Raw genomic sequence first — 15,900 nt, 5'->3', positions numbered from 1 at the left:
GGACACGGGGACACCTCAGCACTACCCTGGGGACACGGGGATATGGGGACACCCCAGCACCCCCATGGGGACACCTAAGCACCACCTGGGGACACCTCCCCAGGTACCACGAGACAGGGACAGGGACACGGACAGGGACAGGGACAGGGAGGACAGGGGGATGGGGAGGGAGGCAGGGGACAAAAGGGGACAGGCAGGGACAGGGTGGGCAGGGACGGGGCGACACACAGGGGACACACAGGGGACAGTGGGGACAGGCAGGGGACCCTGGGGACACACAGGGGACAGTGGGGACACAGCGGGGACACAGGGCCAGGCCAGGCCAGGCTCTCACCTTGCCAGAAGTAGCTGCCAGGCCCCCCCAGGAGCACCCGGCCGGTCTGCAGAGACAGCGGGGACCCCCCTCAGCCGGGGCTGCACCCCAAACCCCCCGGGACCCCCCAAAAACCCGAACCCCCCAAAAACTCCAACCCCCAAACCTGCCCGGGACCCCCCAGAAACCCCCAAAAACCTGAACCCCCCAAAAACTTCAACCCCCAAACCTGCCCGGGACCCCCCAAAAACCCCCGAAAACCCGAACCCCCCAAAAACTTCAACCCCCAAACCTGCCCGGGACCCCCCAAAAACCCCCGAAAACCCGAACCCCCCAAAAACCCCAAACCCCCCGGGACCTCCCAAAAACCCAAACCGCCCAAAAACCCCAAACCCCCCGGGACCCCAAAAAAACCCGAACGCCCCAAAACCCCCAACCCCCAAACCTGCCCGGGATCCCCCAAAAACCCCCAAAAACCCGAACCCCCCGGGACCCCCCAAAAACCCCGAACACCCCAAAAACCCCAAACCCCCCGGGACGCCCCAAAAACCCCAACCCCCCTAACCCGCCCAGGACCTCCCAAAAACCCCCAAAAACCAAAACCCCAAAACCCCCCGGGACCCCCCTGAACCCCCAAACCCCCCCTAACCCCCCCCCAAACCCCCCCCAAAAACCCAAACCCCCAAACCCCCCCAAAACCCCCCAGACCCCCCTCCCTCCCCTCCCCCAGCCCCCCGAGCCCCCCCAGCCCACCTGGGTGAACTCGGCGCTGAAGCCCCCCTGGCAGTAGCCCTGCCCGGCCGCCGAGTTCAGGTCTGGGGGGGCACAGGGGGGTAATGTGGGGGTCCTGGGGTGTTTTGGGGGTGTTTTTGGGGGTCCCAGGAGGTTTTTAGGGGGTCCTGGGCTGTTTTGAGATCCCACCTCAGCAGCAGGGAGGAGCTGGGTATTTCTGGGGCTCCTGGGGTGTATTTGGGGCTGGTTTTGGGGGTCCCAGGGTGTTTTTTGGCATCCCAGGGGTATTTTAGGGTCCCACCTGAGCGGCAGGGAGGAGCTGGGTATTTCTGGGGCTCCTGGGGTGTATTCGGGGCTGTTTTTGGGGGTCCCGGGGTGTTTTTGAGGGTCCTGTGGTGTATTTAGGGCTGTTTTTGGGGGTCCCAGGGTGTGTTTTGGGGTCCCGGGGGGCTTTTGGGGTCCCACCTGAGCGGCAGGGCGCGTACTCCACGAACTTGGAGAAGTTGCCCAGGGACAGGAAGCAGGAGCCCACCGGCTCCCGCGCCCCCCCCTCCTCCTTGGGGGGGCTCCAGCTGTACAGGGGGGCACAAGCCTGGGGACACGGGGGGACACGGGGGGACACGGGGGGGCATGGGGGGGACACGGGGGGGACACGGGGGGGACATAGGGGGAGCATGGGCACCTCAGGGTGACCCCCTGGTGTGCCCGGTGTGCCCCGTTCCTCCCAGTGCCCCAATGTCCCCAGTGTTCCCCCAGTGTCCCCAGTGTCCTCTACCAGGATGGAGCTGTTGTGCCCCCCCAGTGTCCCCAATGTCCCCACTGTCCCCAGCGTCCCCCCGCTGTCCCATACCAGGATGGAGCTGTTGTGTCCCCCCTGTGTCCCCAATGTCCCCAATGTCCCCACTGTCCCCACTGTCCCCACTGTCCCCAGCGTCCCCCCGCTGTCCCATACCAGGATGGAGCTGTTGTGTCCCCCCTGTGTCCCCAATGCCCCCACTGTCCCCAGTGTCTCCAGTGTCCCCCTGGTGTCCCCAGTGTCCCGTACCAGGATGGAGCCATTGTGTCCCCCTATTGTCCCCCGTGTCTCCCCAGTGTCCCCCCTGTGTCCCCAGTGTCCCCAATGTCCCCAGTGTCCCCAGCATCCCCCCTGTGTCCCCAGTGTCCCGTATAGGATGGAGCCATTGTGTCCCCCCTGTGTCCCCAATGTCCCCAGTGTCCCCAGTGTCCCCCTGGTGTCCCCAGTGTCCCGTACCAGGATGGAGCCGTTGTGTCCCCCCATTGTCCCCAGTGTCGCCAATGTTCCCAGTGTCCCCATTGTCTCCACTGTCCCCACTGTCCCCAGTGTCCCCCCTGTGTCCCCAGTGTCCCGTATAGGATGGAGCCATTGTGTCCCCCCTGTGTCCCCAATGTCCCCAGTGTCCCCTGTGTCCCCAGTGTCCCCAGCGTCCCCAGTGTCCCCACTGTCCCCAGTGTCCCCCCAGTGTCCCCGGTGTCCCCAGTGGCCCCAATGTCCCCGGTGTCCCCAGTGTCCCCACTGTCCCCAGCATCCCCCCTGGTGTCCCCGGTGTCCCGTACCAGGATGGAGCCGTTGTGGGCCCTCACGGTGGCCCCGAACCACTGCAGGGATTTGAACTCCACGGGCTCGGGGCCGTCGCTGCTGTTGCCCCCAAAGTCGTGGGTGCGGGTCCCTGGTGGGGGACATGGACAGGGACGGGGACAGCGGTCAGGCCACCCCCCTCCCCCCCCGGGGACCCCCCGGCCCCCCCAACCCCCCCGGCCCCAGGGTTGATCATTAACGGGAGCCAAGGCCAGCGGGGGGATGGGGACAGGGACAGGGGACGGTGACAGGGGACGGGGACACGGAGCTGCCCTGGGGGGCTCCTGGGTGCCACCGGTGTCCCTGTCCCCTGGGGTGTCCCCATCCCTGTCCCCACATGCCGGGGTGGGGGGGGTCTGTGTCCCCATCCTCCCCTGGCCATGTCCTGCTGTCCCCACCTGTGTCCCCATTCCTGGGGGGTTTGTCCCTGTCCCTGTCCCTGTTCCTGGGGATCCTGTCCCCCACCCGTGTCCCCATTCCTGGGGGGTTTGTCCCTGTCCCTGTCCCCGTTCCTGGGGATCCTGTCCCCACCCGTGTCCCCATTCCTGGGGGGTTTGTCCCTGTCCCTGCCCCCATTTCTGGACGTCCTGTCCCCATCTGTGTCCCTGTCCCCATGCCCTGGGGGTCCTGTCCCCCGCTCCACGTCCCCATCCCACACGTGTCCCCTTCCCCCCCCGTGTCCCCTTCCCCCCCCCCCCGTGTCCCCCCATGCCCCCAGGTGTCCCCAAGTGTCCCCATGTCCCCTCACCGATGTGGTCGAAGTCGATGGGGGTGCAGCCGCCCCCGGGGGGCCACGGGCAGTGGAACACGGCCCCCCCCTGGGTGACATTGGGCTGGCTCGTGTTGGCCTTGGGGGCCCCCACCAGGATGCTGACACTGGGGGGGGGGGACAGGGGGGTGACCGCGCGGGGACACGGCTCTTGTCACCCGCGGGACACCCGGGGGGGGGCGCGACAGGCCCGGGGGGTCCCACGGGTGTTCCCTGTGTCCCTCCGGCTCAGCCCCGGTGCTCCGGGACCCCTCCCGGGCCGGGGGGGGGAGCACCAAGCCTGGGGGGGAGGGGGGGACACGGCCGGGGGGGTCGGGGAGGTCCCGGGCGGCGGGGGACGCTCACCGGGCGCTCCCCGGTTAGCCCCGGGGCCCCCTGTGGGGTCACACGTGGGACTGGGGGGGGGCGGCAAGGCCCTGCGTGGGTCCCCCCCACAGATGTTCGGGTCCCCCCCAGATGTTCGGGGCCCCCCCGCGCCCTCCCGAGCCCCCCGGGGGCAGCTCCCGGCTCCGGTTACAGGAAACGCTCCGGGCCCGGGGCAGCGGGGGCCCCGGGACCCCCGGCGGGGCGGCGCGGGGGGGACACCGGGGGATACCGGAGGACACCGGGGGACCAGGGCTCGGCCCCGCTCGGGACCCCCGGGCCGGACCCTCCCGGTTCCCGTTCCCCGGTCCCGCTTCCTGCTTCCCATTCCCGGTTCCCCGGGCCGGTTCCGATTCCCCGCCTCGGTGCCCCATGCCCCGTTCCCGCTGCCCTGGCCCAGTCCCCGGGACCGCCCCGTTCCCCGAGTCCTGCTCCCACTCCCTCGTCCCGCTTCCCGCTCCCGGTTCACACTTCCCGTTCCCATTCCCGGTTCTCGCCGCCCCCGCCCGTTCCCGTTCCCGGCGGCCCTTCCCTTTCCCGGTTCCCGCTGTCCCGTTCCCGTTATCCCGCTCCCGGTGCCGTCCCTCCGAGCCCCGCCCCGCTGCGCGGCCGCTCCCCGTCCCACCGGGCCGCTCCCCCTCCCCGGCGGCCGCTCCCGGTGCCCGGTTCCCGTCCCGTTCCCGGTCCCGGTCCCGTTCCCCTCCGTCCCTCCGTCCCTCCGTTCCCGTCCCGCCGCCCTCCCCGCTCCCGGCGGCCGCTCCCGCCCCGGCGCCGCTGCCGCCCCCGCCCCGTCCTGTCCCGGTGCGGTTCCCCGTGGGCGGTCCCGGTTCCCGGCGCGGTCCCCGCTTCCCGGCGCGGTTCCCGGCGCGATTCCCGGTACCTGCGGGGCTCGGGCAGGTAAAAGTCCAGCGCGAAGCCGAAGAAGGAGCCGGGGGCCCCGCGGAAGACCGCGGGCCGCGACGCCTCCAGGTTGAAGGCAGCGACCGGCGGGAGCAGCAGCGGGAGCAGCAGCGGGAGCAGCACCGGGAGCGGCACCGGCAGCGGGAGCGGCACCGGCAGCGGGAGCCGGGGCCGGGGGCGGCGCGGCGGGGCCGGGGCCGGGGCCATGGCGGTCGGGGCTGCCCGGGCTCGGCGCTGCTCCCGCTCCCGAGTCCCCTCGGAAAGTGCCCGGGGGGGGCCCGGGGCCGCCCCGCCCCGCCGTGACTCACCGGGGAGGAGCCAGAGCCCCGCCGGGCACCGGCACCGGCACCGGGAGCGGGCGGCGGGGAGCCCGGGGGGAGCGGGGGCGCACCGGGGGCAGCGGGACACCGCGACAACGGGGGGACAGCGGGACGGCAAGGACAGGGACACTCCGGAGACACCGGGACACCCCGGGGACAGCGGGACACCCCGGGGACACCGGGACGTCCCGGGGACACCGGGACACCCCGGGGACAGCGGGACACCTCGGGGACACCGGGACACCCCGGGGACACCGGGACACCCCGGGGACAGCGGGACACCCCGGGGCGAGCAGGACATCCCGGGGACACCGGGACAGCCCAGGGCTATTGGGGACATCAGGGACAGGGACACCCCCGGGACAGCGGGACACCCCGGGGACACCGGGACACAGGGACAGCGGGACACCCCGGGGGCACCGGGACACCCCGGGGACAGCGGGACATCCCAGGGACACCGGGACACCCCGGGGCGGGCAGGACATCCCGGGGACACCGGGACAGCCCAGGGCCATTGGGGACATCAGGGACAGGGACACCCCGGGGACAGCGGGACACCCCGGGGACACCGGGACACAGGAACAGGCACACCCCGGGGACACCGGGACACCCCGGGGCGAGCAGGACATCCCGGGGACACTGGGACAGCCCAGGGCTACTAGGGACATCAGGGACAGGGACACCCCGGGGACAGCGGGACATCAGGGAATGGGACACTAGAGGGACACTGGGACACTTCAAGGACACCGGGACAGCCCAGGGCCATTGGGGACATCAGGGATGGGGACACCTGAAGGACACCCAAGGGACATCGGGGACAGCCCAGGGACACCGTGAGGGTGATGGGACAGCGGGGACGTGGACACCCGAGAGGCACTGGGACACCTTGGGACAGCGGGATGTGTGGGACAGGGACATGGGGACATGTGGGACAGGGACACTGGGACACCGGGACACCGGGACGTGAGGGACAGGGACGTGGGGACACGGGGACACTGGGACACCGGGACGTGAGGGACAGGGACATGGGGACACTGGGACACCGGGACGTGAGGGACAGGGACATGGGGACACTGCGGGTACTGGGACATTCTGGGGACACTGGGGGCACTGGAACATTTAGGGGACACTGGAACACAGGACACTGTCGGTACTGGGACATTTTGGGGACATCGGAACACGGGACAGGCACAGGGGACATGGAGGGACATGGGTGACACTGCAGGACAGGACACGGGGGCCAGGCCAGGGGGTGGCAGGGCCGGGGACATGGCGGGAGGAAGGGGACACCGAGGGGGGAAGGGGACACCGCGGGGGACACCGAGGGGGGAAGGGGACACTGCAGGGGGAAGGGGACATTGAGGGAGGAAGGGGACACCGAGGGAGGAAGGGGACACCGCGGGGGACACGGGGGGGGGCCGGATCCCGGCGCCGCTTCCTGGAAGGGAAGAGCGGAAACGGGGCCGGGGCTGGAGCCGTTCCCACGGAGGGGCGGGACCCCCACGGGGGGACACTGGGGGGGGGGACAGGACCCCCAGGGGGGGACACGGCGCTGCCACCCTCCTTGTGGGGACACGAGGGGACAGTAGGACCCCCCCAGGGGGACACGGGGGGGGCGGGGAGGTGCCCCCCCCCCACCGCACGCGTGTGCAGCCCCCCCCCCCCCCGGTGCTGGTGCAAAGGGGGGGACACGAGGGGACACGAGGGGACACCCCCCGGCCCCGTGCGGGGCGCGTGGCCGCGTGTGCAAGGGGGGGCCGGGGGGGGGGGGCCGGGGGCGCGCAAAGGGGGCGTGCAAGAGGGTGGGGGGCGTGCAAAGGAGGCGTGCAAGGGGATGGGGGCGTGCAAAGGGGGGCCAGGGACGTGCAAGGGGGGCTGGGGGCGTGCAGTGGGATGGGGGCGTGCAAAAGGGTGGGGGGCGTGCAAAGGGGGCGTGCAATGGGGCGGGGGGCGCGCAGGGGGCCGGGGTCGGGGGCCTCGCCCGGCAGCCGCCGCATTCCAGCGCCGCTGATGCAACGGCGGCCGCGCAGCTGGGCCGGGCTGGGGGGCTCGGGGGGCTCCGGGGGGGGGCTCGGGGGACCGTGGGGACACCCCCGGGGACACCCCCCGGGGACACCCACAGGGACACCCCAAGGGACGCCCCCGGGGACGCCCCCAGGGCAGCAGCGGCCGCGCCCGGGGTGGGGGGCGCGGGTGGTGGCACGGAGGGGGTGGCGGGTGTGTCCCCCCGCGTGTCCCCGCGGTTGTGTGCCCGCTGTGCCCCTGTGGGGACAATGGGGACGTTTCCGTGGCCGGGGGGGAAGTGGCGGGCGGCGGGGGGGGAACAATGCGCTGGCGCCGGGGCCTTTCCTGCCCCGCACCGGGCACGCGCGGGGTGGCACCGGGGGCGCGGGGGGTGACATTGGGATCATGTGTGGTGACACTGAGATTGGGTGTGGTGGCACCAGGATCCCGGGTGGTGACACTGGGATTGTGGGTGCTGACACTGGGATCGCGTGTGGCGGCACCGGGGTCACGGGTGGTGGCACCGGGATCGGTGACCGTGCGCTGTGACACCGTGTGGTGACACGGTGACCGTGGGCAGGCGCGTGGCCTGGCGCCGTCTCGTGGCTCTGTCCCCCCATTCGTGCTTGTCCCCGTGTCCCCACGTCCCTCACACCCACATCCCTGTGTCCCCATGTCCCCAAACCCCCAAATTCCCCAATTCCTGAATCCCTGAATTCTCAAATTTCTGAATCCTCAAATCCCCAAACTCCCAAATTCCCACACCCCCCTGTCCCCAAATCCCCAAATCCCTGAATCTCCAAATTCCCACATCCCCGTGTCCCCAAATTCCCGAATCCCTGAATCTCCAAACCCCCAAATTCCCCAATTTCTGAATCCCCAAGTCCCCAAACCCCCAAGTCCCCAAATTCCAAAATCCCCAAACACCCGTGTCTCACTCCTGCCCCCATTTCCCCTCCTGCTCTGCCCCCCCATTGTGCCCCCACCCCTGGGGGTGTCCCCAGTGCCCCCCTCCCCGCCGTGGGGACCCCCCCCGTGCCCGTCCCCGTCCCGGCGCGTCCCTGAGTCACCGGGGGGGGCCCGGGGGGGCCGGGCCTGACTCACGGCCGCCGCCAGTCCCGTATATAGCCCGGCCCGGCGGCGGGGCCACGTCACCCCCCGCGCCCCCCCGACCCCCCCCGGGCCGCGCCCGGGGGGTCTCGGGGCGCCGCGACCCCCCCAGAGCGGGCCGGTGCCTCAGTGTCCCCTCGCTGTCCCCTCCTGTCCCCCGGGTGTCCCCCCGGTGTCTCCGGGGCGGGGGGCGCGGGGGGGTCGGGGCTGGCCGGGAGCCCGGGCGGGCGCGGGGGGGGCGCGGGGGGGCCCCGGCACCGGCGCTTCCCAAAAAGGCGCTGGAGGCCGAGGGGGGCGGGAGCGGGGCCAGCCCGGGGGGGACACGGGGGGACACAGGGGGTGTGAGTGTGAGTGTGGCCGGACATTCTGGGCACGTGTGGGGACAGGGACACGGGACCCCACGGCACAGGGACCCGCCACACACGTGTGCTGGCTGTCCCCGTGTCACCATAACCCCATGTCCCCGTGTAACCATATCCCTGTGTCCCCATGTCCCCATGTCCCCATATCCCCGTAGGCCCATAACCCCAAATCTCTGTGTCCCTGTGCCCCCATATCCTCATGTCCCCATGTCACCAAATCCCTGTGTCCCCAAATCCCTGTGTTCCCATATCCCTGTGTCCCCATATCCCTGTGTCCCCATGTCCCCATATCCCTGTGTCCCCATGTCCCTGTGTCCCCGTGTCCCCATGTCCCCATATCCCTGTGTCCCCATGTCCCCATATCCCCAAATCCCTGTGTCCCCATGTCCCCGTATCCCCATGTCCCCATGTCCCCATGTCCCCATGTCCCCATATCCCTGTGTCCCCATGTCCCTATGTTCCCATGTTCCCATGTCCCCATATCCCCGTGTCCCCATGTCCCCATATCCCCGTATCCCCATGTCCCCATGTCCCCATGTCCCCATATCCCTGTGTCCCCATGTCCCCATATCCCCAAATCCCTGTGTCTCCATGTCCCCGTATCCCCGTATCCCCATGTCCCCATGTCCCTGTATCCCCATGTCCCCATGTCCCCATATCCCTGTGTCCTCATGTCCCCATATCCCCATATCCCTGTGTCCTCATGTCCCCATATCCCCAAATCCCTGTGTCCCCATGTCCCCATATCCCCGTATCCCCGTATCCCCATGTCCCCATGTCCCCATGTCCCCATATCCCTGTGTCCTCATGTCCCCATATCCCCATATCCCTGTGTCCCCATGTCCCCATGTCCCCAGATCCCCATGTCCTCATTTGGGGTCACCCCTCTTGTGACCCTTCCCACCGCCCCATTTGGGGTCCCCACATGTCCCCATGTCCCCCGACCCCATTTGGGGTCACCCCCCGCCATCCAACGGGGCATTTTTGGGGTCAAATCCGGGATTTTCCTGCTGGGGCAGCGGGAGGGAATTTGGGGGCGCTCCCCACGTCGCTTTTTTGGGGTGAAAATGTTGGGGTTTGGGGGTGTTCCTTGTTTTCCCCACAAATCCCTGCCTCAGAGCCCTTTTGGGGGGTCCCAGCAGCCCCAAAATCAGAGATTTCCATCAAAAACCTCCTGGGAAGACCCCCCCAAAAAACGGGAAATCCCCCCAAAAGTACCACGGGCAAAATTCCCTCGGGGATTTGGGGACAACGGGAGGTGACAGAGATTTGGGATGCCACCAGAACATTCCAGATCCTCCCTGCCCAGGGAATTCCCGACCCGGGGGAGAGAGGGAAAAAAATCGCCATTAAAAAATTGGTGGAAAAGCGGGAACCGCCTGTTTTTTCCCAGCCCATCCCGATTTTCCAGCCCCCGCCCGGATCCACCCTGGCAGGAAAAACACCAGGCCAGGCCCGGGACACGCAGGGAGAGGGGTCAGAGCTGGAAAAGCTGGAAAAAGCTGAGAAAAGTTGGGAAAATTTGGAAAAAATTGGAAAAAAAAAGGAAAAATTTGGACAAAGTAGGAAAAAAAGGGAAATAATTGGGAAAAATAGGGGAAAAAAAAGGGGAAAAATGGGAAAATCGGGGAAAAAAATGGGAAAAATTGGGATAAATCTCTCCTGGAGGTGGGTGGGATTTGGGGGGATTCCACGTGGGGTGTAGGGTGGGATTTGGGATGGGGTGAGCAGATAAATCCCGCTGGGAGCGTCCTGGTGGAGCTGGGAGGGGTGGAAAATTCCCCCACCAAAAAAAGGATTTGAAGGGATTTTGGGGGAAAATCCAGCGGGATAAATCCCGGAGGGAGGGATCGGGAATGCGGGGAAAGGCAGCTGCGGGGCCAGATGTTGGGATCGGGGCGGGGGCGGCGATCCCAAATCCCCGATCCCGCCCCGAAGCTGCGATCCCGGAATTTCCACCATTCCAGAACTTTCCAGGCCCCCCCCCGAGGCGGACCCAGCGGGGTGAACCCCTGGAAAATGGGGGGGAAAGGGATAAAAAGGAGATTCCCCCCCAGAAATGCGGGCGGGAGGGGAGGGGAGGGGAGGGGAGGGGAGGGGAGGGGAGGGGAGGGGAGGGGTGGCGGGAGCCGGAGGTGGCGGTGACACAGAAATTCCCATTTCCACTTTTTCCGCCCCAAATCCGGCGGCTCCGAGCTGAGCTCAGCTCCCGGCGCGGGGGGAGGAGAAAAGAGCAGGAATTTGGGGGGGGGGGGTGGGGATCTCCCCATTCCTGGGGGTCCCGGGGGGGTCCCGGGGGGGTCCCGAGGTGGGGACAATTTTTGGGAAGGATTCCCAAGGTGGGGGGGGATCAAGGGGGGGGATCAAGGGGGGGGATCAAGGAGGGGGTCCCCCGCCCCCCCCAGGATGGGGACCCCCCTCTGTTGTCCCCTCCCAGGGTGGGAATCCCCCCTTGTCCCCCCTCAGGATGGGGTCCCGCCTCTTGTCCCCCCCCAAGGGTGGGGACCCCTCCTGATGTCCCCCCATTGTCCCCCCCTTGTCCTCCTCTTGTCCCCCCCTTTGTCCCCCCCCTTGTCCCCACATTGTCCCCCCCTTTGTCCCCCCCGTGTCCCCAATTGTCCCCCCCAATTGTCCCCCCTCTTGTCCCCACATTGTCCCCGGTTGTCCCCCCCTTGTCCCCCCTCTTGTCCCCACCTTGTGTCCCCCTTGTCCCCCCCTTTTTCCCCCCCTTTGTCGCCCCCTTGTCCCCCCCCCCGGGGGGAGGGTCCCCTGTCCCAGTGTCCCCAGCACGGGGTGGGGGTGGGGGGGACCTTGCGCAAGACGCCCCAAAATGGCCCCGCCCGAGCCCAAAATTCCTCCTGGGAGCGGCGGATGGGAGGGAAAGGGAATGCGGGGGGGGGACAGGGAGAGGGGGACACCGGGGGGGGACAGGGACACGTCGAGGGGGGACAGGGACACCGAGGAGGTGACAGGGACACGTCCAAGGGGGTGACAGGGACACCGGGGGGGGACATGGACACCAGGGGGGGGACAGGGACATCGAGGGGGTGGGGACAGGACAGGGGGTGACAGGTGACAGGGACACCGTGGGGGTGACAGGGACACGCGGGGGGGTGACACAACCAGCTCGAAGTGACCATCGCGGGGTGGGGGAGATCAGAGTGGGTGTCCCCACGGTCCCTCCACATGGGGGTGGCACTGTCCCCACCCCCAGTGTCCCCTATCTCCCTCCCCCCAGGGCTGAGGGGACACCGCCAGTCCTCGGGGCGATTTTTATTTCCGCAAAAATTTAAAAACCGGGGGGGCCCCCTCGGCTCCGAGACCTCCCCGGGCCCCCGGGAGCCGCCGGGCTCGCGCTGTCCCCAAGCGTGCTCCGGCTCTCCCCCGGGTGGCTCCGGCTGTCCCCAAGCGGGCTCTGGCTGTCCCCAGGGTGGCTCCCGCTGTCTCCAGGCGCGGTGCTGCTGTCGCCGGCCGGGGCTTCCTCGGGGACAGCCCCTCCGGTGGCGCGGCGGGGTCGGGGCTGGGGGACAGAAGGGGCGGGGGGGTCACTTCAGGTGTCCTGGAGGGGGGACAGCTGAGGGTGGCACTTGGGGACACTCATACAGCTGAGTGTGACACTTGGGGACAGTCACACACCCGAGTGTGGGACTTGGGGACACACAGACACAGCTGAGGGTGGTACTTGGGGACACTCACACAACTGAGTGTGACACCTGGGGACAGTGTGGGGACCCGAGTGGCCCTGGGGGGGTGACACTGCTGTTCCCTGTCCCCCGTCCTACCTGCGGCAGGGGACGGGCAGGTCCCCCTTGGTGACACCAATGTCCCCTGTCCCCTGTCCTACCTGCGGCAGGGGACGGGCAGGTCCCCCTTGGTGACATCAATGTCCCCTGTCCCTGTCCTACCTGCGGCAGGGGACGGGCAGGTCCCCCTTGGTGACATCAATGTCCCCTGTCCCTGTCCTACCTGCGGCAGGGGACGGGCAGGTCCCCCTTGGTGACATCAATGTCCCCTGTCCCTGTCCTACCTGCGGCAGGGGACGGGCAGGTCCCCCTTGGTGACATCAATGTCCCCTGTCCCTGTCCTACCTGCGGCAGGGGACGGGCAGGTCCCCCTTGGTGACATCAATGTCCCCTGTCCCTGTCCTACCTGCGGCAGGGGACGGGCAGGTCCCCCTTGGTGACGTGGAGGATGAACGGGGGTGGCTCCTCCAGCTCCAGCTCGCCCAGCTCTGCACGGGGGACACCGTGGGGACACCGTGGGGACAGGGCGGGGACATTGTGGGGACAAAATGGGGACAGGGCGGGGACATTGTGGGCACAAAATGGGGACAGGATGCGGAGAGGATGGGGACACCTTGGGGACAAGATGGAGTCAAGATGGGGACAAAATAGGGACAGGGCAGAGACACGGTGGGGACACTGTCAGGACACTGTGGGGACAGGATGGGGACATGGTGGGGACAGGATGGGGACAAAATGGGGACACCACGGGGACATGATGGGGACACCAGGGGGACACGACAGGGAGACCAGGCGGACACGATCGGGGCAAAATGGGGACGTGAAGGGGACACAAAAGGGACACCGTGGGGACATGCCAGCCCTGGGGACACCGGGGCTCTGGGGACACGCGGGAACCTCACCTGCGTCCCAGTCCTCCTGGCACGGGGGCGGCTGCCAGTCCTGGGCGGGGGGGCAGGCTGGCCTGGCCGTGTCCTCGGGGTCTGCGGGGACACGGGGGACAGCGTGAGGGGACACCTGGGGACACACCTGGGGACAGTGTGAGGGGACACCTGGGAACACCTGGGGACACCTGGGAACACACCTGGGGACAGCGTGAGGGGACAGCTGGGGGCACTTGGGCACACACCTGGGGACAGTGTGAGGGGACAGCTGGGGACACACCTGGGGAAAGCGTGAGGGGACACATGGGAACACCTGGGGACACCTGGGGGCACTTGGGCACACACCTGGGGACAGTGTGAGGACACACCTGGGGACACATGGGGACACACCTGGGGACCCCTGGGGGCACAGCTGGGCACAGCTGGGCACAGCGCGTACCTGGGGGCAGCTCGAGGGGCAGTTTGTCGGGGCAGGAGGTGACGTGGTCGCGCAGGTGCGCGCGCGGGACGCGGTGGCGCGCGTTGAAGGGACACGTGGCCAAGGTGCGCGACACCTGCGGGTTGTTCTGGGGACAGGGGACACGGGGGGAGGGGCTAAAGGGTCCCCGCCCCCAAATCCCAGCCCAGAGCCCGACCCCAACTCCTGCAGACCCCGTTCCCGCTGTCCCCCCGTTCCCGCTGTCCCCCCCGTTCCCGGTGTCCCCCCGGTGTCCCCTCCCTGTCCCGGTGTCACCCCCGTTCCCGGTGTCCCCCCGTTCCCGCTGTCCCCCGTTCCCGGTGTCCCCCCGGTGTCACCCCCGTTCCCGCTGTCCCCCGTTCCCGGTGTCCCCCCGGTGTCACCCCCGTTCCCGGTGTCCCCCCCGTTCCTGCTGTCCCCCCATTCCCGGTGTCCCCCCGTTCCCGCTGTCCCCCCGCTGTCCCCCTGTTCCCGGTGCCCCCCCGGTGTCCCTCCCGTTCCCGGTGTCCCCCCGCTGTCCCCCCGTTCCCGCTGTCCCCTCCCGTTCCCGCTGTCTCCCGTTCCCGGTGTCCCCCCGCTGTCCCCCCGTTCCCGCTGTCCCCTCCCGTTCCCGCTGTCTCCCGTTCCCGGTGTCCCCTCCCTGTCCCGCTGTCCCCTCCCTGTCCCGCTGTCCCCCCGTTCCCGGTGTCCCCCCGGTGTCCCTCCCTGTCCCGGTGTCCCCCCGCTGTCCCTCCCGTTCCCACTGTCCCCCCGTTCCCGCTGTCCCCCCGTTCCCGGTGTCCCTCCCGTTCCCACTGTCCCCCCGTTCCCGGTGTCCCTCCCGTTCCCGCTGTCCCCCCCGTTCCCGCTGTCCCCCCGTTCCCGGTGTCCCCCCGCTGTCCCCCCCGTTCCTGCTGTCCCCCCGTTCCCGGTGTCCCGCGCACCTGCTGGCAGCGCACCAGGTGATAGGGCAGGCGGGACTCGCGCACCTGGTGGCTCCGGTCGTACGGGCACTGCACGAGCGCGTCGGGCTCCATAACCGGTACCGCCGGACCCGGTTCGGTACCGCCCTGCACGGTTCGGTACCGCCGGGCACTGCTCGGTACCGGTTATGTCCCACCGGGCACGGTTCAGTCCCGCTTCGGTCTCACCGGCCGCAGTTTGGTCCCAGCGGTCCCGGTTTGGTCCCGGTTCGGCCCTGGTTCGGTCCCAGCGGTCCCGGTTTGGTCCCGGTTCGGCCCTGGTTCGGTCCCAGCGGTCCCGGTTCTGTCTCGGTCCGGTCCTAGCGGTGACGGTTCGGTCCCGGTTCGGTCCCAGCGGTCCCGGTTCTGTCTCGGTCCGGTCCTAGCGGTGACGGTTCGGTCCCGGTTCGGTCCTGGTTCGGTCCCGGTTCGGTCCCAGCGGCCCCGGTTCTGTCCCGGTCCGGTCCCACCGGTGCCGGTTCTGCCTTACGGCAGCGTCGCCGTTACCGCGGCAACGGGCGCTGCTACCGGGTCCTCCGAGCCGCTAGGGGGCGCCGCGGCGCCGTCTCCATGGTGACGCCCGGAACGAGCCAAAAAATAAACTAAGAATTTATTAAAAATTGAAAGTTTTATCCCTGAGATAAATTAAAAATTTATTAAAAACTCCTGATTAAAAAGCCTTAAAGTACAAGAGCCTGGCCGGGGCTAAACCCAAGCTGGACCCAAAATGGTCACAAAATGGACAAAAAAATTTTATTTTTGTATTTTCACACACTTTTATAAGTTTTGGTTCATTTGCATATTGGGGTTAATTGTCTAATTACAGTTTTGGATTATGAAGCTCCATCCTCCTGGGTGATTTCTTCGATTCACTGTTGTTGACAATTTTTGGGGTTGAGGCTGTTACGGTGTCCTTGGATTTTGGGATGGAAAGGATTGTTTTGGTTAACTAAAAAATTTTATGAGTAAAGAATTAAAGCATCGATGGCAACAGGGGAAAATTTGGGGTGAATGGGCCCAGATTGGGGTCAAACAGGCCCTGATTGGGGTCAAACAGACCCAAATTGGGGTTTTATTGGCCCAGTTTAGGCCATGTGGGCCCAAACTGGGGCAAAACGGGCCCTGATTGGGGTAAAATCAGCCCTGATTGGGGTAAATGGGCACAAATTGGGGTAAAATTGACAAGACTGGGGTAAATTGGCCCAGATTGGGGTAAACGGGCCCAGATTGGGATAAACAGGCCCTGACTGGGGTAAAACTGGAGAAGATTGGGGTAAAATTGGCCCTGATTGGGGTAAAAGGGCCCAGATTAGTGTAAACAGGCCCAGATTGGGGTGAATGGGCCCAGATTGGGGTAAATGGGCCAAGATTGGGGTAAAAGAGCCCAGATTTGGGTAAAAGGGCC

At 67.5% G+C, this 15,900-nt stretch overlaps 2 protein-coding genes across 3 annotated transcripts; both read right to left on the bottom strand.

The window, feature by feature from the left end:
* Positions 1–308: 308 nt before the first annotated feature.
* Positions 309–4,881, bottom strand: LOC128821296 (integrin alpha-5-like; the record flags this gene model as incomplete). The annotated part of the gene is made up of 7 exons (XM_054002247.1): positions 4,655–4,881; positions 3,391–3,518; positions 2,621–2,733; positions 2,298–2,363; positions 1,511–1,637; positions 1,067–1,128; positions 309–380 (listed from the first exon to the last, which is right to left on the bottom strand). Coding segments are annotated over exons 1-7 (795 nt in total), but the record flags the coding sequence as incomplete, so codon positions are not given.
* Positions 4,882–11,728: 6,847 nt separating this feature from the next.
* On the bottom strand, positions 11,729–14,726 carry GTSF1 (gametocyte specific factor 1). Of its 2 annotated transcripts, none has more exons than XM_054002277.1 (5): positions 14,478–14,726; positions 13,537–13,663; positions 13,116–13,196; positions 12,620–12,701; positions 11,729–11,990 (listed from the first exon to the last, which is right to left on the bottom strand). In XM_054002277.1, exons 1-5 carry the CDS (start codon positions 14,568–14,570, stop codon positions 11,744–11,746), a joined length of 630 nt encoding a protein of 209 aa, XP_053858252.1. In that variant the 5' UTR covers positions 14,571–14,726; the 3' UTR covers positions 11,729–11,743. The 2 variants fall into 2 exon arrangements, with proteins under 2 accessions (XP_053858252.1, XP_053858254.1); XM_054002279.1 differs by having other exon boundaries at positions 14,523–14,726.
* Between the last annotated feature and the right edge of the window lie 1,174 nt (positions 14,727–15,900).

This window comes from Vidua macroura, chromosome 38, assembly GCF_024509145.1.
Source record: "Vidua macroura isolate BioBank_ID:100142 chromosome 38, ASM2450914v1, whole genome shotgun sequence".
Taxonomy (NCBI): Eukaryota; Metazoa; Chordata; class Aves; order Passeriformes; family Viduidae; genus Vidua; species Vidua macroura.
Note: the sequence above shows the minus strand (reverse complement) of the source record. Positions and strands in the feature narration are given on the sequence as shown.